General features: G+C 41.1%; 1 protein-coding gene across 1 annotated transcript in view; it reads right to left on the bottom strand.

Moving 5' to 3' along the window:
* The window catches only part of AOX1 (aldehyde oxidase 1), a 79,863-nt gene that overhangs the window by 46,604 nt on the left and 8,838 nt on the right, over positions 1-24,421 (bottom strand). Inside the window, exons 3-15 of the mRNA XM_032354359.1 lie at positions 22,274-22,370; positions 21,678-21,786; positions 20,094-20,220; positions 18,075-18,136; positions 9,271-9,360; positions 7,953-8,033; positions 7,265-7,409; positions 5,997-6,089; positions 4,861-5,012; positions 4,574-4,667; positions 3,070-3,179; positions 1,882-2,066; positions 743-905 (exon numbers count right to left, since the gene is read on the bottom strand). Coding sequence (XP_032210250.1) covers positions 743-905; positions 1,882-2,066; positions 3,070-3,179; positions 4,574-4,667; positions 4,861-5,012; positions 5,997-6,089; positions 7,265-7,409; positions 7,953-8,033; positions 9,271-9,360; positions 18,075-18,136; positions 20,094-20,220; positions 21,678-21,786; positions 22,274-22,370 — 1,508 coding nt within the window. The remainder of the gene's footprint in view (positions 1-742; positions 906-1,881; positions 2,067-3,069; positions 3,180-4,573; positions 4,668-4,860; positions 5,013-5,996; positions 6,090-7,264; positions 7,410-7,952; positions 8,034-9,270; positions 9,361-18,074; positions 18,137-20,093; positions 20,221-21,677; positions 21,787-22,273; positions 22,371-24,421) is intronic.

The following is a 24,421-nucleotide window of genomic DNA, read 5'->3' as shown; positions in this document are numbered from 1 at the left end:
AGCGATCATACTAAGTTCTACAACACATGAAGAATGTTCTTGGCTTCTAGTCTAGTTTGATCAGCTGGTTGTAGCATGGGATTAATGCGGCCAGTATGCTTCAAGTTCCTTTTGGGTCTAGAAAATTTATTCAGAGAAATCCTTTAGTCGTGTCCTCCCGAATCGACAACCTTGTAACTGTTCGGCACAAGGGAGACCAGGCAAAAGAATGCCTGGGTGATAAAACTATCACCAAGACGACTACAAGGCAGTCTTCCCATGCTCCTCAGAAGCACTAGGGACCCACTGAGCCCTTTTCCTGTGAGGACCCATTTCACCATAACCTTGTGGAGTGGCCGCTATCATCGTCTTATAGGTGAGAGAAATGAAGCTGAATCCAGAAAAGAAAATCGAATGCATGAAGGTGACCCTTAACTAGTGGGAGAGATGCTCTGCTGAGGGGAAAATATATTTGAATCATGAATGAGCTTTCTGCACACCTCCTAGACCAACAACAGTCAGAAACACGAAGGCCGAGTACTGTTAAACACAGTCCTGCCCAACTCTGCTCTCCTTGCAAATCTTCTTCAAGTGCACCAGCCATGAACGGCCAGCCCAGAGGATGCCCAGCAAGGCCAAGTGTTTTAATTTGGGCTGTGTCCGCCTATACCATAGCTGTTCCCCATGGGGTTGTTGCCTCTCCTTTGGGTATCACAGCAGCCCTCAGTGCTGGGAAAGCTAACACAGGGTCAGTTCCATTTACCATCCTCTTCAGAAACTGCGACACTTCCAGGTAGAACTTGAAGAGGAAGCTGATGATGAGGGTCCTCTTGAACTCCACCCTCCCGCCCGGAGCTGAGCCTGGAAGGGTAACTTCGTCCAGAACCAGCCTGCAAGCCGCATCCAACATCTCTTCATTCCAGGGCCTATGGGAACCAAAGAGAAGACACCTAGCTGACAACACTCATTACCTCACAGGCTCAGCTCATGTGTGAGACAAATAATGACGGTGGGATGCAGGGAATGAGAGGACAAGCTCCACAGCTGGCCAACCCACGTTCAAATCACAGTCCTTCACTCTCAAGGTGTCTGGCCCAGGCCCACCCCTTCCTCATCAGTAAAAGGAGAATGAGAGTAGAACTCACCTCCTGGAATGGTCATGAGGAAGAAATGACAACTTGCGTTAAGTCCTTAGTCCAGCAGTAACCGACCCCTAGATCACTAGAATGTTCACTGCATGCCTGGTCCTGTTGTAAGCACCTTGTTTGTAGTCACTCATTTAATCCTATGAGGTAGGGATCTTTACCGCCTTTTGACGGATAAGGAAAGACACTGAGGCTCAGTAAGCTGACTGAGATCACAGTTCACTGGGGTTGACTGAGTTCATACTTTTAACCATTCTTCTTTATTGGTAACCATTCTACTTTGAAATGGTAACTGATAACCTAATAAATGCTCCAGAAATATCAGCTATCAGTATTATCTAGAGAAACAAAAGTCACGTAAGCAAATGACTTTAACCATTTATTATAAAACAAACTCCAAAGAGTCTATTTTTTTTTTTTATCATGGTGAAGGTAGAAAATGAGTATTTTCTTATTTTGCTTACTGGTCTTAGTCCTGGGAGATGGGTTCTCTCTTTCTTTCCTTCTCTTTCTCCTTGCCCCCGTCTGTCTGTCTGTCTGTCTCTCTCTCTCACACACACACACCCCCACACATGCACACACGCACACAGACTACATGATGCCCACTTCAGAAGTCACTATAATCAAAAACACCTGAAATAATCATGAAATCTTACTGGAATCCCATGCCATTAAATAGGAAAGTCACAAGCCTTTTTCTTCTCATAACCATGTGTCACCACGCAAAGACCTGGAATATAAGGACAGGATGCCATACCTTCCGAGGAGTTTCTGGCAGGAATTCTTTGCACAGACAGTGGTTGGACCAACACCTCCATACAAGATGCATAACTCTCGGATGATGCCATCTCCTTCTCCAAAAAAGACTCTCATCCCGGAATTGACTATGGCGAGCGCATTCTGTTGCCGCTGGGCTTGTCGGAAGCCTGACACAAATTCCCACTGAAGGCAAAAGGTAAGCAGCACATGTAGAACTACCCTGAGTGATAACAATGCACTAAACAGTTTATGTGCACCACCTCGCAGGCCCTTGTCACACTCCGTTGTGGGCCACGCTCTGTCCCCCAAAACTGATATATTGAAGTCCTAACCCCCCAGGACTTCCGAATATGACAGTATTTGGAGATACAGTCTTTAAAGAGGTATTCAGAGTAAAATGAGTTAATTAGCGTGGGCTCTCAGCTAACATGGTGGTGTCCTCATAAGAGTTAATTTGGACATAAACAGAGGGAAAACCATGTGAAGCCACAGGGAGAAGATAGTCATCTATGAGCCAAAGAGAGAAGCCTTTGAAGAAACCAATCTTGCTGACATCTTGATATCAGGCTTCTAGCCTTCAAAATTGTGAGAAAATAAAGTTCTATTGGTTAAGCCACTCAGCCTGTGGTTCCTTATGATGGCAGCCCTAGCAAACTAGGACGCCCTTCAAGGCAAGCGTGCTTATTCCCATTTTACAGATGACAGATCTAAGCCTCAGCCTGATTTGGTGGTAAGTTCAGGTCACAGGTCCTGAAACCAGGATTCAGTCTTGAGTTTGAATTCACTTAGAGTCCAAAGTCCCTCTTTCTGCTAAGTTCTGTTTGCAATGTATTTTTTTTTTCAGCCTCTTTTAAACCCCAAGATATAGGTAGAGTGTATTTTCAAGTCTTCTTTAGGGAAAAGCTTTATGGGTCAAAGAATTGATAAAGATTGATAGGGAGTAACTTTAGAGTTTGGGTTAGGTAGAGAAAGACAGAGAGAGAATGATAGAGACAGGGTCTCAGGAGACAAAGGTCTCCTGATTCTGGGAATGATGGGGGGGTACATAACACAAGTAAAAGGTGACTACTCACGAGTACTGTAATCTCCCCTGTAAATAGTCAACACCTTTTCTTAACTCACCTATGTTGGAATTAACAAACTGCAGACTCATGGTAAAAGCAGGAGACTGAAAGAAGGTTCTCACCTTCCTTGAGTGGGGTATGTTCACTGAGATCAGGATCTCTTCAGGCTTCAGATCTGCACCGGGGCACCTTCTGAGAAACTCCTCGTTTAAAGGAACCTGTCGTTTTCCTTCTGTGGAAAGAAATGACACTTTCCCTGGAATCTGTTCTGTTAAACAATAAAACTTTGGAAATAGTTCTACCAAATAATCTGATGAAACTGGCTGTTTGGGAAAGGAAGTGTTCTTTCAATGCTTGGAAATCTTTTCTCTACAAAGGCATCTTGTGGTGTTTCTTCCAGACTAGGTCCCACCTGTTTTGTTGTTGTTGTTTTTGTTTGCTTGTTTGCTTGCTTATAAATGAAAATATCTAGCAAAGTGGCCCAGAGGCCACACAGAACAGGACATGAGCAGTCCTCTTCCCAGACAGCAAAATTCATTTTGAGTTTTGTAAGCAGAATGTAGATATTAATACTCCTCTTGGTATTCTGATCAAGTCACTCAACAAACACGTATTGTTTATAACCAGGAAACTGTAAGATTCGGGAGCGAATAAATAAATTGCTTTTAATGAATATGTACTAGTGAGGTGCTGCCTTATTTTTTTTAATCTCTTTTTCCAGCACCCAGGGAATTTCTGTTCTTCAATCTATACACTGGGAGATGAACCACTTAAAGCTATATGTAATAGGACTTTAGGATGGAAGCTAAGAAGCTTTTGATATTTACACTCACATCACAAGACGTGTTTCTCATCATATAATTGTTTTAAAGGGATGTTACTTAAACATACAACTCTGAATACTAACCTTCCTCCTCAAGATAGTTTTGGAGGTATTTTGTAAGGTAATTTTGAAGGTATTTTGTAGGTATTTTTAAGATCGTAGGTACCTTAAGATAATTTTGTAGTTATTTAGGTAATAATGCAGGTAATAGAAAGCTAGTCCATTTTTAAAATGAAAATAAAAACAGACTTCTAAGGGACCAATTAGCAATAACTATTAACCAAGTTGAAATAAGAGAAATCTACTAAAAGCCCTGGACTTTGTTTCAAAAACAAAACTGACATAGAATAGAATGGAGTCCCGCCATTTTCAACAAAAAAAGGTCTTTAGGCTTCCATCAATGAACAACGAAGTTTGAACACACAAGATGACAGGGGTGCCATAACCCCCCTGTAACACCTAGAAAAAGTCTTCGACAAAGGGGCTCAGTAATTCTCAGCCACTATAGTTCTCTCTACTACTCAGGTCACAGTGGGACACTAACCAACACAAGCATGGTCAATGTCAGGTGACCAGTACAGGAAAAGACCTAGCACACAGCCTCAAAAAGAAAGTGATGAGGACAGCGGAAGTGTAGGGAATTAGGAATAGACCGGCCAAATTTCCAGCATTCAGAAAGGTGGGGAGAATTATTAATATTACAAAGAATAGTCATTTTCAAAACTGGACCTCCTGCCTCCCCAGAAAGAAAAGTGGATAAGAGGAGCAGGATTAATAATTTCCAAGAAGGAGCCATCACTTACTTTTTGATAGCAAGTTGAGGGTACAGTTGCCCACGGCCAGGAGGGGATTCAGATCTGAATCTAGGTGCCTGCTCACGATATGGCCCCCTAAAGACTTTTAAAAATAATGGAATTATTTTCAATACCTGTTACAGAATTATAAAAACACAGGTGATAAAGTAAGGAGTAAGCAAGGTTTTGGAGAATTACTATATTTTGTCTGTTTAAATGAACAAAAAATGTCATGATTTGTCAGAGACAGTCACCCGAGACATGTATGCCAGAGTTTACCATCATCAAATACATACGGCCATGTTCCTGATCTGAGATCCAGCCAGAGTTCGCAAATGCTTCAAGAGAGCTTGGTACATCCGTGTCTTCTCCTCTGGGAGGTTCTGGATTACTTCACCCAAGATGTACTTCACCTGAGTCAGGCTGAGGCCAGCACCTAAGGTCAGCTCTGAAATGAAATCATTTATAAATAATGCGGTGTGATCACTGCTGACCTGGAAATGTCATTCGACCAAAGTTGCAGACAGGGGATCTTTTTCCCAATACTTGCTGCCCTGCTTATTGATGGTAGTGGTGGTGGTGGTGAAGGAGGTGGTGGTGGAGATCAGGGAGATGATGGTGGTGGTGGTGGAGGTGATGGAGATGGAAGTGGTGGTGGTGGTGGTGGAGGTGATGGTTGTGATGGAGCCTTTGTGTTAATGGAGGTGATGGTGGGGGTGGTGATGGAGGTGGTAAGGAAGGTGTAGTGGTGATGGTGGCAGTGGGAGTACTAATGGTGGTGATGGTGGTGGCAAAGGTAGAGGTGGTAGTAGTGATGAAGGTGATGTAGGCTAAATGTTTCTACTACACTAAATGCTTCATAGAGTCTCCTTGACTCCTAAGAAATTTTTAAGAGAATAACCTCATTTCACTGATGAAGAAACTGAGATTCAGAACTTGACTATATTCTCAGAGCTAATATGCGAAATGGTCAAGAATTCGACTCCAGGGCTAGGCTCCAAACCCACATTTACATTACCTCTCATCATTGTCATTAAGTCAATTTCCTTTGTGGGATCAGATGAGCCAGGCCTTAAGCTGCTCAATACATAAACTTACTCTCCTTCCTACTGTGCTTCTGGAAAGCAGAGATTGGGTTCTACTCATATTTTTCTTCTATCCAGCACAAGCACAACATTCTTCATTGAATAGTTGTTACATGTCTCTGATATGGCAGAAGAAAGTTTTTCAGTAGACTCTGCAGACAATTAGTATTTCTTTTAACTATAGAGAATTCTTTCCTGGGTCTCCTCCAGAATGTTATCATTTTTATAAGGAGAGAATCTCTGTATATTATAATTAGGAATAATTCTTTTTCTGCTTGTCCACTGGATAAAGGACAAAAATCGATTACCGAATGCAAACTAAGAAAAGAGGGACCATAAGAACTCACCATTATGTGAACAGGTTGCAAAATTTAGTTCTTCAATTCCATCGGGAGAAATTATAACTGGGTGAAAGACACCCTTAAATTTCATTTCAGGCCCTGAAGGATTAGAAAAAAACAAATTTTGAAATTTTGATTAAAAGTGATTATCATATGGTTTCACTTATTTGTGGAGCATAACAAATAACATGGAGGACAAGGGGAGATGGAGAGGAGAAGGGAGTTGAGGGAAGTTGGAAGGGGAGGTGAACCATGAGAGACTATGGACTCTGAAAAACAATCTGAGGGTTTTGAAGGGGTGGGGGGTGGGATGTTGGGGGAACCAGGTGGTGGGTATTAGAGAGGACACGGATTGCATGGAGCACTGGGTGCGGTGCAAAAACAATGAATACTATTACGCTGAAAAGAAATAAAACATTTTTTAAAAAGTGATTATCTTTGGGTACCTGGGTGCCTCGGTCAGTTAAGTGCCTAACTCTTGGCTTTGGCTCAGGTCACAATCTCAGGGTGGTGAGATCGAACCCCATGTGGGACTCTGCGCTGGGCGTGGAGCCTGTTAAGATTCTCTTCTCTCCCTCTCCCTCTGCCCCTCCTCCCCTGCTCACACACTATCACTCTCTCTCTCTCTCAAAAGAAAAAAAAAGTGATTATCTTTAAATATGTAAAAGTTACATTATCTTTCCATTGGTCTGTTCATTGCCAAATCACCCAGAGACAGGCCAGATGGACTTCCACTGGACTTGGAGGCCTCCTTGAACTCGTCAGCTTGAAGTGTTGGCTGACTAGTGTGAGAAGACTTGTGGCATACTCAAAATTCTCTTTGGGAGGACTCTGGCAGTCTCCTCAGAGAAGAAGGAAGTTAAACTGAGCTCACAACAGACCCAATAGAAAGACCCTGTAACTGCAGTGTGAGAAAACCATTTCATATCTATTAGGATACCACCAAAAGAGGAAACAAAGAGTGACTTCAAATATGAGCCCAAGATCAGTCGCCACATGGAAGGGAAGAACAGCTGTCACCGGAACTGCTACTTCTATGCTGTTATGAAGCAGATCTTCTGGGTGTAACTCTATGCACTGCTCTGATTCCGGGCAATAGGAATTTACTTACATAATGGAAGTTGTGAAAGTCTCTTAAGCAATCCCAAGAGTCAAGTCTAAACTATTAAAAGTGCTTTTTGGACTGTTTTTCCTGAGAACATGAACATGAGGTTCTTTCCTCCAAAGTCCTTTTCCTCACTTCCCTCAGAAGAGGTCCCTGGGGTTCTACATACCTACAGAGGTGTTTCCCATGACAACAGGGGCCTGAGGGTAGTTGAATTTCGCTTCTAGAAGTTCTGTCAGGGTCGTTGGAGAAATCCATGTCATTCTATCACCAACAAAAATCCTGGTCCTTTGTGGTTGTTTCTCAGCCATTATCTGTTAAAACAGCAAGAGGGATTCAAGATCATCACATGAAAACATTTTCACCTGTTTCTACCCCATTTTGGTAGGAAACAGAAAAAGGAAATAAGAGATCTTTTTTAAAAAAGAAAATAAAAGTGACCTAAAAGTAAAGTTTTACTAAGCATTCAGAGTTCAGATTAAACATATAAAAGTATTTTATTCCTTCTGGAGACTGTTCTCCTATATCTAACTTTGCTGCTTGTGTATCTTCAAGGAATTCACTTCAGTGTTTAAAAATATTTTAATATGCTTAATTATGTCAAACCTTCATTCTATGGAAGAATAAACTTCAACAATTCTAGAAGTAGAAAACATGTCTACATTTATAGAAGTTGTGATGACATTTTCTTATAGATAAAATCTGCTACTTTTAACCATCAACTATCTTTAGAGCTTGGGTTAAGAATGGCAGATGGATGTTATTTGCCAATCAGCTTCCAAGAGGATCCATAAGCAAACACCCTTCCTAAATATCTCACCATGAATTCCTCTAGAATGAGCTCAACTTTGCCTTACCATTAGTTCTGGAGGAAATATCAATTCTTGAGTTGGATCCAATGGCAGAAACTCCTCTTCTGAGAAGAGTTTTGTACTTGTCTTAAAAAAAGAAAAGAAAGTAACAGGAGTTATTGTCATCAGGCAACTCTAACTACTTTAAATCCTTTGTGGAATGAGCTGAGAAGAAGACATACAGCAGACAGAAACAAAGCCAACTGGCCAGCCACAGTCTCTGGTTCTAAGTCAAGGGCTCTAACAAAGACCTAGTTATTAGCAACTCAGTGCAGATGCCAATGGTCCTCAAAGCTCAACTTCCTGCGTGTTCTCTTTGAGGTCTAGGAAAGCAGAGGAGGCACCAGCAGCTGAGAACAAGAGTGTTTCTCCAAATTCCCTTCCATCCTTCTCCCTCTGCCAGTTCTTTCATTTCCCTAATGTCTTCACTTTGCTTGGCTAGTCCTTGAAAAAGGTTTTTAAAAAACTAAGAGACCCTAAAGATACAAACGTAGTGATCCAAAGGGGCACGCGCACCCGAATGTTTATAGCAGCAATGTCCACAATAGCCAAACTGTGGAAAGAACCTAGATGTCCATCAACAGATGAATGGATCGAGAAGATGTGGTATATATACACAATGGAATACTATGCAGCCATCAAAAGAAATGAAATCTTGCCATTTGCGACAACATGGATGGAACTAGAGCGTATCATGCTTAGCAAAATAAGTCAATCAGAGAAAGACAACTATCATATGATCTCCCTGATATGAGGAAGTGGTGATGCAACATGGGGGCTTAAGTGGGTAGGAGAAGAATAAATGAAACAAGATGGGATTGGGAGGGAGACAAACCATAAGTGACTCTTAATCTCACAAAACAAACTGAAGGTTGCTGGGGGGAGGGGGTTTGGGAGAAGGGGGTGGGATTATGGACATTGGGGAGGGTATGTGCTTTGGTGAGTGCTGTGAAGTGTGTAAACCTGGTGATTCACAGACCTGTACCCCTGGGGATAAAAATATATGTTTATAAAAAATAAAATAAATAAATAAAAATTAAAAAAAAACCAAAAACATAAAAAAACTAAGAGACATTAAGGATAAGGGATCAAAACATTTTTTCTCCTATGGATAGTTGTTCTTGGACCAGAATAATATCTGGAAAGAAGAATGAAGTTTAGGACAGATTTTTTTTTTTTGGATGAAGATGGAGAATGAAGGTGGGGGCCATGTTGAAATCCCTCAAATGAGTCAACTTAGGCAGCCATTTATTCTTCCTAAAAGTAAGTTGGTTTCTGTTCATGTCCTGAGAAAACTTTAACAAAAAATTTACAACTCACTGACCTTATTTCCTTCTTCAAATTCTGTTAATTCATTTATTCCTTGATCCAGACAGCAAACCCCATTTTCTTTACTTTGACAGCAGCCAGAAGTCTAGAGGGTAAAAAAACAAATAATCAAGAATTTATTGCTGATTCTACTAAGTATTTTTTCAACTTTCTTGAGATAAAACTGACAAAATTGTATCTTTAAAGTGCACAATATGGGGATGCCTCGGTGGCTCAGCTGGTTAAGCATCTGCGTTTGGCTCAGGTCATGACCCCCAGGTCCTGGAATCAACTCCTGTGTCAGGATCCCTGCTCGGTGTGGAGCCTGCTTCTCCCTCTCCTGCCACTCCCCCTGCTTGTGCTCTCTTTGTGATAAATACATAAATAAAATCTCTAAAAAAATAAAGCACACAATGTGATTGCTTTACATATGCATACTTTGTTAAATGATTACCTCAATCAGTTTGATAAACACACCCATCATCTCACATAGTTACCATTTTGCGTGCATGTGTTGTGAGAATACTTAAGGTCAACTCTCTTAGCAAATTTCAAGTGCACAACACAATTTTATTAACTATAGTCACTGTGCTGCAAATTAGATTCCCAGAGCTTACTTGTCTTATAACTGAAGGCTTGTGCCCTTTAACTAGCATCTCTCATTCTCCCAGTCCCTGACCCTGGCAACCACAATTGCGCTCTGTTGCTCTGAGTTCAACTTTTTTTTTTTTTAAATTTCTGCATATATGTGAGATCATACAGTATTGTCTTCCTCTATCTGGCTAATTTCACATAGTGTAATGTCCTCTAGATTCACCCATGTTCTTGCAAATGGCAGGATTTCCCACTTTCTCATGGCTGAATAATAATTGTGTGTGTGTACATTAATCTGTTGATGGGCACTTAGGTTATTTCCTTTTAGTGAATAATGCTGCAACGAATATGGGAGTTCAGATATCTCTTTGAGGTACTAACTTCATTTCCTTCGGATATATACCCAGAAGTGGGATTGTTGGATCCTATGGTGGTTCTATATTTAACTTTTTGAGGAAATTCCACATTGTTTTCCACAGTGCCTATACCAATTTACTTTCCCATGAACAGTGAACAAGGATACCCTTTTCTTCGTATCCTTGCCAACATTTAACTTTTGACGTTTTGATAACAGCCATCCTAACATGTGTGAGGTATCTCACTGTGGTTTTGATTAGCATTTTCCTGCTGACTAGTGATGATGGGTACTTTTCAGGTACCTGTTGACCATATGTATGTCTTTTTAAAAAAAATTTCTATTCAGATCTTTTGCCCATTTTTTAATCAAATTACTTTTATTTTTTGCTACTGAATGCATTAGTTCCTTATATAATTGGATATTAACTCCCTATGGTTAATGGTTTGCAAATATCTTCTCCCATTGTGTAGGCTGCTTTTGCATTTAATTGCTTCCTTCAATGTGCAGAAGACTTTCAGTTTGAGAGAATAACACTTGCTTATTTTTCCTTTTGTTGCCTGTGCTTTTGGTTTCATACCCAAAAAAATCATTGCCAAGATCAATGTCAAGAAGTTTTTTCCCCTGTTTTATTCTAGGAGTTTTATGGTTTCAGGTCTTACAGTTAAGTCTTTAATACATTTTGAGTTCATCTATGAGTGGTATAAAGTAGAGGTGCAATTCATTCAGGTTTCCCCAAGCCATTTATTGAAGAGATTATCCTTTCATCATTGTGTTCCTGGCTTCACTGTCAAAGATTAGTTGACTGTGTAGGCATGAGTTTATACCTGAGATTTCAATTCTGTTCCACTGGTCTGTGGGTCTGTTTTATGCCAGTGCCATATTGTTTCAATTGTTATAGCTTTGTGAAATAGTTTGAAAGCAGGATCTGTGATGCAACCAGTTTTGTTTTTTCTCAAAATTGCCTTGCCAATTTAGGGTCTTTTTTGGTTACTTGCAAATATTAGGATTTTTTTTCTATTTCTGTGAAAAATGCTAATGGAATTTTCTTAGGGATTGCATCAACTCTGTAGATTGCTTTGGTAGTATGGACATTTTAACAGTATTAATTCTTCCAATCCATGAACATGGGATATCTTTCCATTTATATCTGTTTTCCTCAATTTCTTTCAACATTGTCTTATAGTTTTCAGTGTATAGATCTTTCACTCCCTTGGTTAAATTTATTCTTAAGTATTTTATTGTTATCGATGCTATTATAAATAGGATTGTTTTCTTAACCTTTCTGATAGCTTGTTAGTATATAGCAACACAACTGAGTTTTGTATGTTGATTTTATATCCTGCAACACTACTAAATTCATTGATTAGTTCTAACAATTTTTTTGGTGGAGTCTTCAGGGTTTTCTATATATAAAGTCATGTGCACAGAAAATTTTACTCCTTTCTTCCCAATTTGGATGACTTTTATTTCTTTTTATTGCCTAATTGTTTGGCTAGGACTTCTGGTACTATGTTGAACTGAAATGGCAAGAGTGGGCATCCTTGTCTTGTTCTTGATTCCATTCATTGTATTCTTCAGTTCCAGAATTTCTGCTTGCCTGTAATTATTTCTATCTCTCTGTCAAACTTCTCATTTAGTTCATGTGTTGTTTTCCTGATCTTGCTGAATTATCTGTGTTTTCTTGTTGCTCATGGTTAGTTGGATTCATGTTCTACTGATGCCCTCTCAGAGCCTTGGCTTCTCTCCTCCCACCCTTTCCTGTCCCCAGATTGTGCATCACTCCTCAGTATTCTGGATGAGGTGAGAAATAAGTGGGCCTCTTTGGCAGTGTCCACACAGCTGGGGAAGCCAGATACCCACTCACATGAGAACGTGAGAACGTTCCCTCATGGGGTAAATCAGGAGCCAAGAAGGTCTGACTTGGCACTGAACTATGCCACGTTGTGGGAAGGATGATGCAGATAGAGTGAAACAGTTTCTTTCACTCTCTTCAATATATAGCTTTGGATTTACTGTTGTTGTTGTTCCACTGGTGTGATGGGATTTCTCCACTGGACTCCTGGACTTATCCTTAAATCACTCTTATCCAAGAGTGAGTGTCAAAATTGGTGTTTTTTGGGAATAAGAGAGTAGAAAACTCCCGTTTCACCGTGTTGCTGATGTTACTCCTCTATTGCCTAAATCTTGATTCAAGCTTGGTACCTGGTCCTCATCTAGAAGGAAAAGCAGCTTATCCAGCCTCAGGTGGAGCTGGTCTTCTGGGTTGAGTTGCTAAAGCTGGAGATGAAATGCAAACACTAGGCAGGAAGCAAAGTCCCCTCTACTAACAATTAAATAAAACAGGTGACTACCAGCTGAAACATGATACAGAATCAATACTGCTAAATGCTATGAAAAAAGAACCATGTGTATGTAAACATATCCATACCAACTTCTAATTTAAAAAAGTCTAAGGTTTTGAGAAAATTTGAATAGTAGTGATTATTCAACAAGCTAAAATATGTAAAAATCTTATAACAACGTCTGGCACTCAGCAATAAATATTAACAATATTAATATTTAATATTTTATTAATGATAGATATTAACAATTACTATGGCTATCGCTCGGTTCTTATTTATGACATATTGATTTTATAGTTGAGTACAAAGGGCAATCTTCTGTCCCTCATTTCCAGATTGTTTGTTCACTTATTCATGCAGCAGATAGTGAACAAGTGACTATTCAATAAGTGCATGGGGCCCAGCCCTACAGACACACAGACCCTGCTGTCAAGCAGCCCATTGTCTGATGGGAGAGATGGGAGAGCAAACGGGAGTGAAACCACGGTGTGACCACTGCTGTGCCAGGAGTATATACAGAGGGCTGCAGGAGCAACAGGAGTATGGGGGTGGGCAGAGCACCTGACACAAACAGATAAGGGAAAACTCCTCAAAACAATGACCCATAGCCAGTATCAAAGTGCTTAGGCGCTCATTATGGGACTCTCCAGGCAAGCTCAATGGATGAGAGCAAACACCTGCCCAAGATCAAATAACAAAGAGCAATTACAGAGCCTGAGATAAGAAGGGACCTTGTATTAGTAACAATGGCTGTTCCCCTAGTCACTTCTGGTAACCCCTCTGAAGGGCTCCACACTCGTAGGAAGTCTGCTTAAGATTCTCTCTAAGAAGAAGAAAGGGAGAGAGGGGAAGAAGGTATGCTGGAGCAAATTATTATAGCAGAGAATTTCCCTAATTTGGCAAAGGGAGCAAGCATCAAAATTCAGGAGGCACAGAGAACCCCCCTCAAAATCAATAAAAATAGGTCAACACCCCATCATCTAATAGTAAAACTTACAAGTCTAAGTGACAAAGAGAAAATTCTGAAAGCAGCTTGGGACAAGAGGTCTGTAACCTACAACAGCAGAAATATTAGACTGGCAGCAGACCTATCCACAGAGACGTGGCAGGACAGAAAGGACTGGCATGTTATATTCAAAGCACTAAACGAGAAAAATATGCAGCCAAGAATACTATATCCAGCTAGGCTGTCATTGAAAACAGGAGAGATAAAAAGATTCCAGAACAAACAAAAATGAAAGGAATTTGCAAACACCAAACCAGCCCTATAGGAAATATTGAAAGGGGTCCTCTAAGCAAAGAGAGAGCCTAAAAGTAACAGACCAGAAAGGAACAGAGACAATATACAGTAACAGTCACCTTACAGACAATGGTACTAAATTCGTATCTTTCAATAGTTACCCTGAATGTAAAGTTCTTTAATTTCCTGGTGGGCCAATTGCCCCAGGGCTAAGTGCCCCAATCAAAAGACACAGTTGTATCAGAATGGGTAAGAAAAACAAGACCCGGGGCACCTGGGTGGCTCAGTGAGCCTTTGGCTGAGCCTTCCGCTCAGGTCATGATCCCAGGGTCCTGGGATCAAGCCCCGCATCGGACTCTCTGCTCAGCGGGGAGCCTGCTCCTTCCTCTCTCTCTGCCTGCCTCTCTGCCTACTTGTGATCTCTGCCTGTCAAATAAATAAATAAAATCTTAAAAACAAAAACAAGACCCACTGATATGCAAAGACACCTCTAGATTTAAAGTGACAGGGTGAAAAACAATTTACCATGCTAATAGACATCAAAAGAAAGCTGGGTGGCAATCCTTATATCAGATAAATTAGATTTTAAGCCAAAGACTATAATAAGAGATGAGAAAGGACATTATATCATACTTAAAGAGTCTGTCCAAAAAGAAGATCTAACAATTCTAAATATCTATACCCCTAATGTGGGAGCAGCCAATTATATAAACCAGTTAATAACAAAATCAAAGAAACACATTGACAGTAATACAATAATAGTCGGGGACTTTAACAGCCCTCCCTCTCCCACTGAGATGGACAGACCACCTAAGCAAAAGATCAGCAAGGAAATAAAGTCTTTAAATGACTATGTATGTAAACATATCCATACTGAGATGGAAAGACCACCTAAGCCTGGGTAAGCCTGGTGGTGGGTATTATGGAGGCACGTATTGCATAGAGCACTGGGTGTGGTGCATAAACAATGAATTCTGTAACACTGAAAATAAATTTAAAAAATAGGGGTGTCTGAGTGGCTCAGTGGGTTAAAGCCTCTGCCTTCGGCTCAGGTCACGATCCCAGGGTCCTGGGATCAAGACCTGCATTGGGCTCTCTGCTCAGTGGGGAGCTTTCTTCCCTTCCTCTCTCTCTGCCTGCCTTTCTGCCTCCTTGTGATCTCTGTCTGTCAAACAAATAAATAAAATCTTTAAAAATAAATAAATAAATAAAAAGATTTTTTTTTTAAACCTTAAAAAAAAAAAAAAACTAGTCAATAGGATTAAACAGTACATTAAATGGATTAGTCACCATGACCAAGTGGGATTTATTCCTAGGCTACAACGTTGGTTCAACATCTGCAAATCAATCAATGTGATACAATTCATTAATAAAAGAAGGAACAAGAACCATATGATACTCTCAATAGATACTGAAAAGGTATTTGACAAAGTACAACATCCTTTCTTGATCAAAACTCTTCACAGTGTAGGGATAGAGGATACATACCTCAATATCATCAAAGCCATCTATGAACAACCCACAGCGAATATCATTCTCAATGGGGAAAAACTGAGAAAATTTCCCCTAAGGTCAGGAAAATGGCAAGGCTATTCACTATCATCACTGTTATTCAGCATAGTACTGAAGTCCTAGCCTCAGCAATCAGACAACAAAAAGAAATAAAAGGCATCCGAATCAGCAAAGAAGTAAAAATCTCACTCTTTGCATATGATATGATACTTTGTGTGGAAAACCCAAAAGACTCCACTCCAAAATGGCTAGAACTCATATAGGAATTCAGTAAAGTGTCAGGACATAAAATCAGTGCACAGAAAAGTGTTGCATTTCTTTTATTTTCTTTTTAAATTTTTTTAAAAGATTTTATTTATTTGACAGACAGAGAGATCACAAGTAGATAGAGAGCCAGGTGGGGGGGGGGCAGGCTCCCCGCTGAGGAGAAAGTCCGATGTGCGGATTGATCTCAGGACCCTGAGATCATGACCTGAGCTGAAGGCAGAGGCTTAACCCACTGAGCCACCCAGGTACCCCCAGTTGTATTTCTATACACCAACAGCAAGTCAGAAGAAAGAGAAATTAAGGAGTTGATCCCATTTATAATTGTAGCCAAAACAGTAAGATACCTAGGAATAAACCTAACCAAAGAGGCAAAGAATCAGAAAACTATAAAGTACTCATGAAAGAAATTGAGGAAGGCACAATGAATGGAAAAATGTCCCATGCTCATGGATTGGAAGAACAAATATTGTAAAAATGTCTATACTACCTAAAGCAATCTATACATTTAATGCAATCCCTATCAAAATACCATCAATTTTTTTCAAAGAAATGGAACAAACAATCCTAAAATTTATATGGAACCAGAAAAGACCCTGAATAGCCAGAGGAACATTGAAAAAGAAAACCAAAGTTGGTGGCATCACAAGTCCAGACTTCAAGCTCTATTACAAAGCTGTAATCATCAAGACAGTATGGCACTGGCACAAAAACAGACACGTAGATCGATGGAACAGAATAGAGAGGCCATAAATGGACCCTCAACTCTATGTTCAACTAATTTTTGACAAAGTAGGAAAGACAGTCTCTTCAACAAATGGTGTTGGGAAAATTGGACAGCCACATGCAGAATAATGAAACTGGACCATTTCCTTACACCACACACAAAAATTGACTCAAAATGGATGAAGGACCTCAATGTGAGAAAAGAATCCATCAAAATCCTTGAGGAGAACACAGGCAGCAACCTCTTCGACCTCAGCCGCAGCAACATCTTCCTAGGAACATCACCAAAGGCAAGGGAAGCAAGGGCAAAAATGAACTATTGGGACTTCATCAAGATCAAAAGCTTTTGCACAGCCAAGGAAACAGTCAACAAAACCAAAAGACAACTGACAGAATGGGAGAAGATATTTGCAAATGACATATCAGATAAAGGGCTCATATCCAAAATTTATAAAGAACTTCTTTTTTTTTTTTTAAAAGATTTTATTTACTTGTTTGACACAGAGAGAGATCACAAGTAGGCAGAGAGGCAGGCAGAGAGAGAAGAGGAAGTAGGCTCCCTGCTGAGCAGAGAGCCCAATGCGGGGCTCGATCCCAGTACCCTGAGATCGTGACCTGAGCTGAAGACAGAGGCTTTAACCCATTGAGCCACCCAGGCGCCCCTATAAAGAACTTCTCAAACTCAACACCCAAAAACAAATAATCCAATCAAGAAATGGACAGAAGACATGAACAGACATTTCTGCAAAGAAGATATCCAAATGGCCAACAGACTCATGAAAAAGTGCTCCCCATCATTCAGCATCAGGGAAATACAAATCAAAACTTCAATGAGATACCACCTCACACTAGTCAGAATGGCTAAAATTAACAAATCAGGAAATGACAGATGTTGGAGGGTGTGGAGAAAGGAGAACCCTCCTGCACTGTTGGCAGGAATACAATCTGGTGCAGCTACTCTGGAAAACAGTATGGAGATTCCTCAAAAAGCTGAAAATAGAGCTACCCTATGACCCAGAAATCACACTACTGGATACTTACCCAAAAGATACAACTCTAGTGATCTGAAGGGGCACGTGCACCCAAATGTTTATAGCAGCAAGTCCACCAATAGCCAAACTATGGAAAGAGCCTAGATGTCCATTGACAGATGAATGGATAAAGAAGATGTGGTGTGTATACACACACACACACACACACACACATACACACACACACACACACACACACACACACACACACACACAATGGAATACTATGCAGCCATCAAAAATTGAAATCTTGCCATTTGCAATGACATGGAAAGAACTAGATGGTATTATGCTAAGCAAAATAAGTCAATCAGAGAGAGACAATTATCATATTATCTCTTTGATATGAGGAAGTTAAGAGGCAGGGCGAGGTGTTGTGGGAGGTAGAGAGGGGAAAAAAATGAAACAAGATAGGACTGGGGAGGGAGCAAACCATAAGAGACTCTTAATCTCAGGAAACAAACTGAGGGTTGGTGGGGGGTGGGGGTGGGGAGGGATAAGGTGCCTGGGTTATGGACATTGGGGAGGGTATGTGCTATGGTGAGTGCTGTGAAATGTGTAAGCTTGATGATTCACAGACCTGTACCCCTGGGGGAGATAATACATTATATGTTCATAATAAATAAATAGAGTCTCTCTGCCTTTCCCTTTGTCCCTCCTCCTGCCACACTCAATCTCTCTCTCTCCCTCTCTCAAATAAATAAATAAATAAATAAATAAGATCTTTTTAAAAAAAAATTCCTTTCTACTTACTTTACAAAACGTCTTGCATGCATCAATTATGGGCCTATATCCAGTGCAACGGCATAGGTTACCTGAAGGAGAAAAACTCAACTGTATTACTCAACTAACCTAGAGAGAGGCACAGTCTGCCAAGTGCATGATGAAAGTCAGAACCCCCATCCAAGAAGAAGGCCCCGTTAGACATTTCAGTCTATTTTTCATCAGCAACTTGGGATATTAAGTTGAGGGTTCTGAAGTAGAGCTGAACAACCCAGTTATTTGTTTTTTCTCTCTGTAAACAGTTTCATATCTTCTGCTTGTGATAGGTGATCAAGGAACACATTGATTTCAAGCTAAAAACTTGGTCTATAGGCACATTCAAGAGCTAAGCTTCAGCTGATTGATCAAAGACTTTTTGTAGTAACAAAGGGAATTATTAAACTTCAGAAACAACTAGGCACACACTTATAACAAATCATTAGGGCAGTATTTCTCTCACAGTGGTCCATAGCCCACATTCACCCCACACCCACAAATCTGAAGTGTTATTAAAAAAATAAAGCCAATCTGAAGCAAGCTATCTGGTGTTTAATCCCAGGAACTTCCATTCTACAAATTCCACCATGAAAGATTTAAGCACTCTAAAATCTGAAAACCCCTTGTTCACATTATAAATAGTCACGAGATCCAATGCATAATGGGATCTAAAGGAAATCAGGCAAGAGACAGTTCCCGTGCTGCATCTCTCCTTCCTACTTCCATTTGCTCTGGTCCTCAGGTGTGCGGAAGAGCTAGACTCACGAGCTCTACCCTCGTGTTCTCTGGCAGGGAAACAGGGTCCTTGGGAGGCAGGAGATGGGACAGATAGACCCACGGACAGTTTCACTGGGATCTGGGGGCTATTATTTTAAACATTTGTTTAGAATCTTGTAAATGAAGACTTCCTGCATCCACACACACACTGAGCCGCTGAACTTGGTAAAATCACTCTAGACTGGATAAAGACAGTTATTTGAAATAAGTATCACCAGAAGATCTCAACGTCTTTGATCTCATGGTGTATTCATCGGAGTCCTCTGATAGCTAACGGGATCCTGAGAGCACCCCTCCCTGGGAGAAAGTGGCATGTGGAGACAGCTGGACCCCTTCCAAGAGTAAATGAATAAATGGACTTTGTCATGTTTGTAAAAATAAGCAAATAGGGGCACCTGGGTGGCTCAGTGGATTGAGCATCTGCCTTCAGCTCAGGTCATGACCTCAGAGTCCCAGGATTGAGCCCCGCGTCGGGCTCTCTGCTCAGCGGGGTGTCTCCCTTCTCCCTCTGCCTGCTTCTCCCTCTCCTTCTGCTACTCCCCCTGCTTGTGCTCTCTCTCTCTCTCTCAAATAAATAAATAAAATCTTTAAAAAATAAGAGAACAGTAAAAAGGGGAGGGAGGACTGGGTGGCTCAGTTGGTTAAGCAGCTGCCTTCGGCTCAGATCATGATCCCAGGGTTCTGGAATCGAGTCCCACATCGGGCTCCTTGCTCGGCAGGGAGCCTGCTTCTCCCTCTGCCTCTCCCTGCCATTCTGTCTGCCTGTGCCCTTTCTCTCTAAAGGGGGGGAAAAAATAAAGGAGGGAGGAGACTTTAAAAAAAAAAGACTTTATTTATTTATTTGAAAGAAAGAGAGAGACAGTCAGAGAGAGCATGAGCAGGGGGACAGGAAAGATGGACTGAGCCACCCAGGCAGGGAGGAGACTTTCATAAATCAAGAGAGACAAGGAATGTATCAGCCAAGGAAAATGTGTGGATCTTGTGTGAATCCTGATTTGGACAAAGTAATTCTTCCACTTATTGGTGGTACAACTTTAAATAAATTCTCTCTAAACCTCAGTTTCTCCATGTATGATGTGGAGATAGTAACAATGCCTACCTTGCACTGGTATCATGAAGGGTAAATGAGACAATCTTTGTACAACATGAATACCGCACGTGGCACACGGTGAGTGTCTACCGTCACCTCTGACCATCGCCATTATTAAAACAAAAGCACATGTATATATAACCTACCACCAAGGGCTTCCATTATCTGCTCCAGAGAAGGCTCTGGATGGTTCCTCAGCAGCGTGTAGATGGACATCACCATTCCAGGGGTGCAGAAGCCACACTGAGTGCCATGACACTTGGCTATCCTTTCCTGGAAGCACAGCAAGATTAGAAAATGCAGAATTTTGGGCCCTATCCCAGACCTACCGGATCAGAATCTGTACTCTGACAAGATCCCCGGGCAGCCCATTTGCACAATAAAACTGGAGAAGAGGTCCTGGAAAATTCTTCTCATCCTAGGTGTCTCCTTTTCTCAGACTGGGTGGCTGTGATTACTGGTCCTTGACTTTCATTAAAGGCTCTCAGCCTTTGGAATCACCAGGGGAACTTAAAATTTCCAAGGGCCAGGAAGCAGCCCAGACCAAGAGCACAGACCTGTATTTTTTAGATTCCGCAGTGGTTTCAATACATAATCCAGAATGGGAATCACAGAAATAAGGCTCACCCCCTTTAAGTCCCTCAGAGAAGTGAAGCAAATTGTGCGCATGTTGAGAAAACCGAACCAAGCCAAACCCCCGAGTGCCTTGTAGCTGCCCACGATCACCCTATCACTTCAGCACACAGGAGCTGGCAAAGTGCAGCCGTTAATCCACAAAACAGTCAAGATGGAAACACTGCCTCTTTCTCGACCAAACCTTTTCCCTCCCAGCATTTTCTCTTCGGAGTCTAACTTCAAAGGCGCTGCCCCATTATGGAAGCGGTCTTCTGGCTCCGTTGCAACCCCAGGAGCTCAGCAGCAGCTACTAAATGAAATGCTGTCTCACAGCCGTGAACTGCCTCTTCTCACAGGAGCACCCAGGCAGGATTTGCTCCCTGTAGGTAATGAGGTTTCACAGGACATAGACAGGACCCGACATTCCTCAAGCCCAGGGAACGTGAAGTGTGGTTATTCTCTATGTTGTCCCTACCTTTTCCCTCTTTGGTCCTCTCCTCATAAGTGACCTTCAGTAACCTAGATGAAAACAAGTAGCAACAGCTACTTTTTACGGGCAACATATAAATAATTTAAAGGGCCAGGAGTCTGAGGTGTCTTTCCTTTGAAAGGTGTCTTTCTAACAAGGTGCTGCCTTAGGAGAAAAGCCTCCCAATTTATTAAAACTCCTATCATCTGTCTTTTGAACAAGACCTACATTTTAAAAATCCTTTTTGGAGATGAGATTTTCATCCAGCTTTAAAATAAGATTATTTTCCATTTTGTGTGTGGGGGGAAAAGGATGAAATCACAACCCTCAATACTTACAGCCCTCATTTCTTTGAACTTGGAAGATGTAAGATGGAGAGGTCCTATCCAGTTAGAACATGAAAACCAAACACAGCAATGTTGGGCTTTTCTTCCCAAAGAAAAAGGCCTCTATTCTTGAAGAAGCATTTTTCTAAGAAATCAGTTGTAAAACACACACAGCAGGTGTCACTCCTGGCCTCAAGCTCAGTTCCATGTATAGGCAGTGACCAAACTGCAGGGCTCAGACTGTCCTACCATGTTAACCACTGGGCCTTGCTGCACTTTCTGAAGCACAAAAACCCTCTGAGGAAGAAGCCCAGCCTTACCTGAACAGGATGAATCCTGGTCTTGGTGCTTCCTATGCCTTCTATCGTGGTGACAGAAGCCCCATACAGGGAGCAGATGGGGATCAGACAGGCATTGGCGGCATGATGGCTTCAGAATGCAAAAGGGAAACACAAAGTAAATTATACCCAGTAGGAAACAATTTGCTGGATGAGCGTTCACCCAGCACCTCCAATATGGCAGGTTTTGTACAACGCTTCAGACATTGCAAATACCTTCTATCCTCAGTTCATGCCCAGGTTTTAGAACCAAAATATACAGGTTCTTAAACAGAACTGCATCCATATAGATACCCACACAAAAGAAAGATTGGAAGAATATTATTCATTTATAATTAAATGGAAAGATTTATTGAGTGTCTACTATGTGCCAGGCAAAGTTTGAGGCACTAGGATCCATTGGTCAATAAGACTTATAAAGTTCCTGTCCTTGTAGAGTATATATCCTAATTAAGGGAAGATAGACAATACATTTATATGTAGACCACACATACACATACATATTCATCAGGTGAAGGAACAAAACAAAGTTCAAGACTTCAAAAATACAACCGTGTCTGGACTTTGCTGCAAGGTACCTTATCCTCTTGGTAGTGGGGGTGTATCGTGATATCATCACTGTGCAGGCACCACAGCCACCTGTTCCACAGCCGTACTTAGTTCCTGTGAGTCGAACTGGAAAAAGCGTGGTTAAAGATAATGTGTTTTCCAAAATTCTCTTCCTAGAATAGCTCTGACCTTAGAGGACAACATCATCAAAAATCTCTTGAACATATAGTTAAGTTCAAATGATGTCCTAGCTGCTATTTTTTAGAATCTTGTAGAGTCCTGATTTCCATTTGTGTATTATATTTAGTACCCTCCCTTTCAAAACAATGGGACATCATATTACCAAAACAGGGCCCAACTAAAAAAAGAAGTTTCTACATATAAAGGCCTGAATATTTGAAAGTATGAGTACATTGCACATTTATCTATATCCTTATCTGTATCTTTGATGACATACAAAGTAAAATGTCAAACTGTATATCATTCTTGGAATATTTGTGTGTTATTATCCATGTTCACTGTATTTCTCTGCTTCCCAGTGGCAGAAACTGCTACTTCTGTACTCATATCTGTTCTCTCATTCTTTTCTGGTAAAAGAAACCCCAGTTTTTAGCCACACACATGGTTGCCCAGAATAAAAAATACATTTTCTCAGCCTCTTCTGCAGCTGGGTGGGGTTAATGACAATGCTGTCCAATGGGATGTAAGTGTAGTGCTGTGTATGACTTCCAGAACAAAATGTCCTCAAAAGGAAAGGGATGCCGCCTTTTTCATTGCTTACTGCTTCTTATTTTCTGGAGTTCAGATATGGCGGCTACACTTCAGTTAGTTGTCTCTGACCATGAGGAGAAAGTTGCCTGCTGAGGAGGGTAGGGCAGCAAGACACAAGGAGCTTGGCCCCCTAATGAGGTTGGGACACTACTTTACTAGCCCTAATCCACCTACCTCTGGGATTCCTTTATGTGAGCGCAACAGCCATGAGAACGTGTTTCACAGACCTCCTTCAACATGGAGGGTAAATGACCAAATGACCCAACTGCGGCATTTTCCTTTCTCTTACCCCAGTTTTCATTGACTCCCATGACTCCCATGGGTTTCAATGACTCCCATGACAACCATGACTCCCATGGTTGCTTCCCACCAATGGCTCAGTGCTATGGAGAGACTGGGGAATCCTTGTCAGCCACGCCTCAGTGTCTTTGATGTACATGCCTTAGACTGCCCAGCAGCCTTAGACCCTCCCACTCAGCCTCCTCATCCCCTCTTCTTTACAGGTATCACTTCCATTGTGGTCTAATGTCTCCCTGAGCCTTCTTTAGCTCCCTATTTCCTTATACTCAGGTGTTTTCCTAATATAACCCTTGCACATTTAATCCTAAGATTAATGTCTGCTTCTAAGAGAACTGACACTAACACAATGAGAAAGGAATAAACTTTTAACTTCTATCTTATTTACTGCAATTTGGGATTTTCTGTAACTCACAAGTGAACCAGATCTTAAATATTACACATTAGTACCATGGATAACCAGGAAATAAGTGTTCATTGTTTTTCTGTCCAAAGATCTTGAATGACTTCCAGAACATTGTTATTGATGTTTTTTGAGTTGTGTACTCTTTGGGGAGTCTCTCTCTCTCTCTCTCTCTCGAAGGAATAAAAATGTACAAATTCCCATTTTCATGTAATTCTGCATAAAATTTAGTGGGGGTCTATAGACATCAGGAAGCCCACTGGAGTTTATGCATTGCAGGCTAAGAATCCAATCCTTACATGATTTTATTTAGAAAGCTTTTCTTTTTTTTCTTAATATTTTATTTATTTATTTGACAGAGATCACAAGTAGGCAGAGAGGCAGGCAGAGAGAGAAAGGGAGGCAGGCTCCCTGCTGAGCAGAAAGCCCAATGCGAGGCTCAATCCCAGGACCCTGGGATCATGACCTGAGTTGAAGGCAGAGGCTTTAACACACTGAGCCACCCAGGCGTCCCTAGAAAGCTTTTCTAAGGTAACATTTTCAGGTTTAATTTCTCCATGGTTCTTTTATCTTCATTTCAGCAGATTTCTGTGCTCTTTTTTCCTAATGGGCATGATGATTAGATAGAATGTCAATATTGTGACTCTTAATTCTAAAGGATGCTTAATTAAGCCCTTTTAAGATTTGCTTTAATTCCCATGGCTAG

This window comes from Mustela erminea, chromosome 8 (assembly GCF_009829155.1).
Source record: "Mustela erminea isolate mMusErm1 chromosome 8, mMusErm1.Pri, whole genome shotgun sequence".
Lineage (NCBI taxonomy): Eukaryota > Metazoa > Chordata > Mammalia > Carnivora > Mustelidae > Mustela > Mustela erminea.
This window is presented reverse-complemented; position numbering and strand designations above follow the sequence as displayed.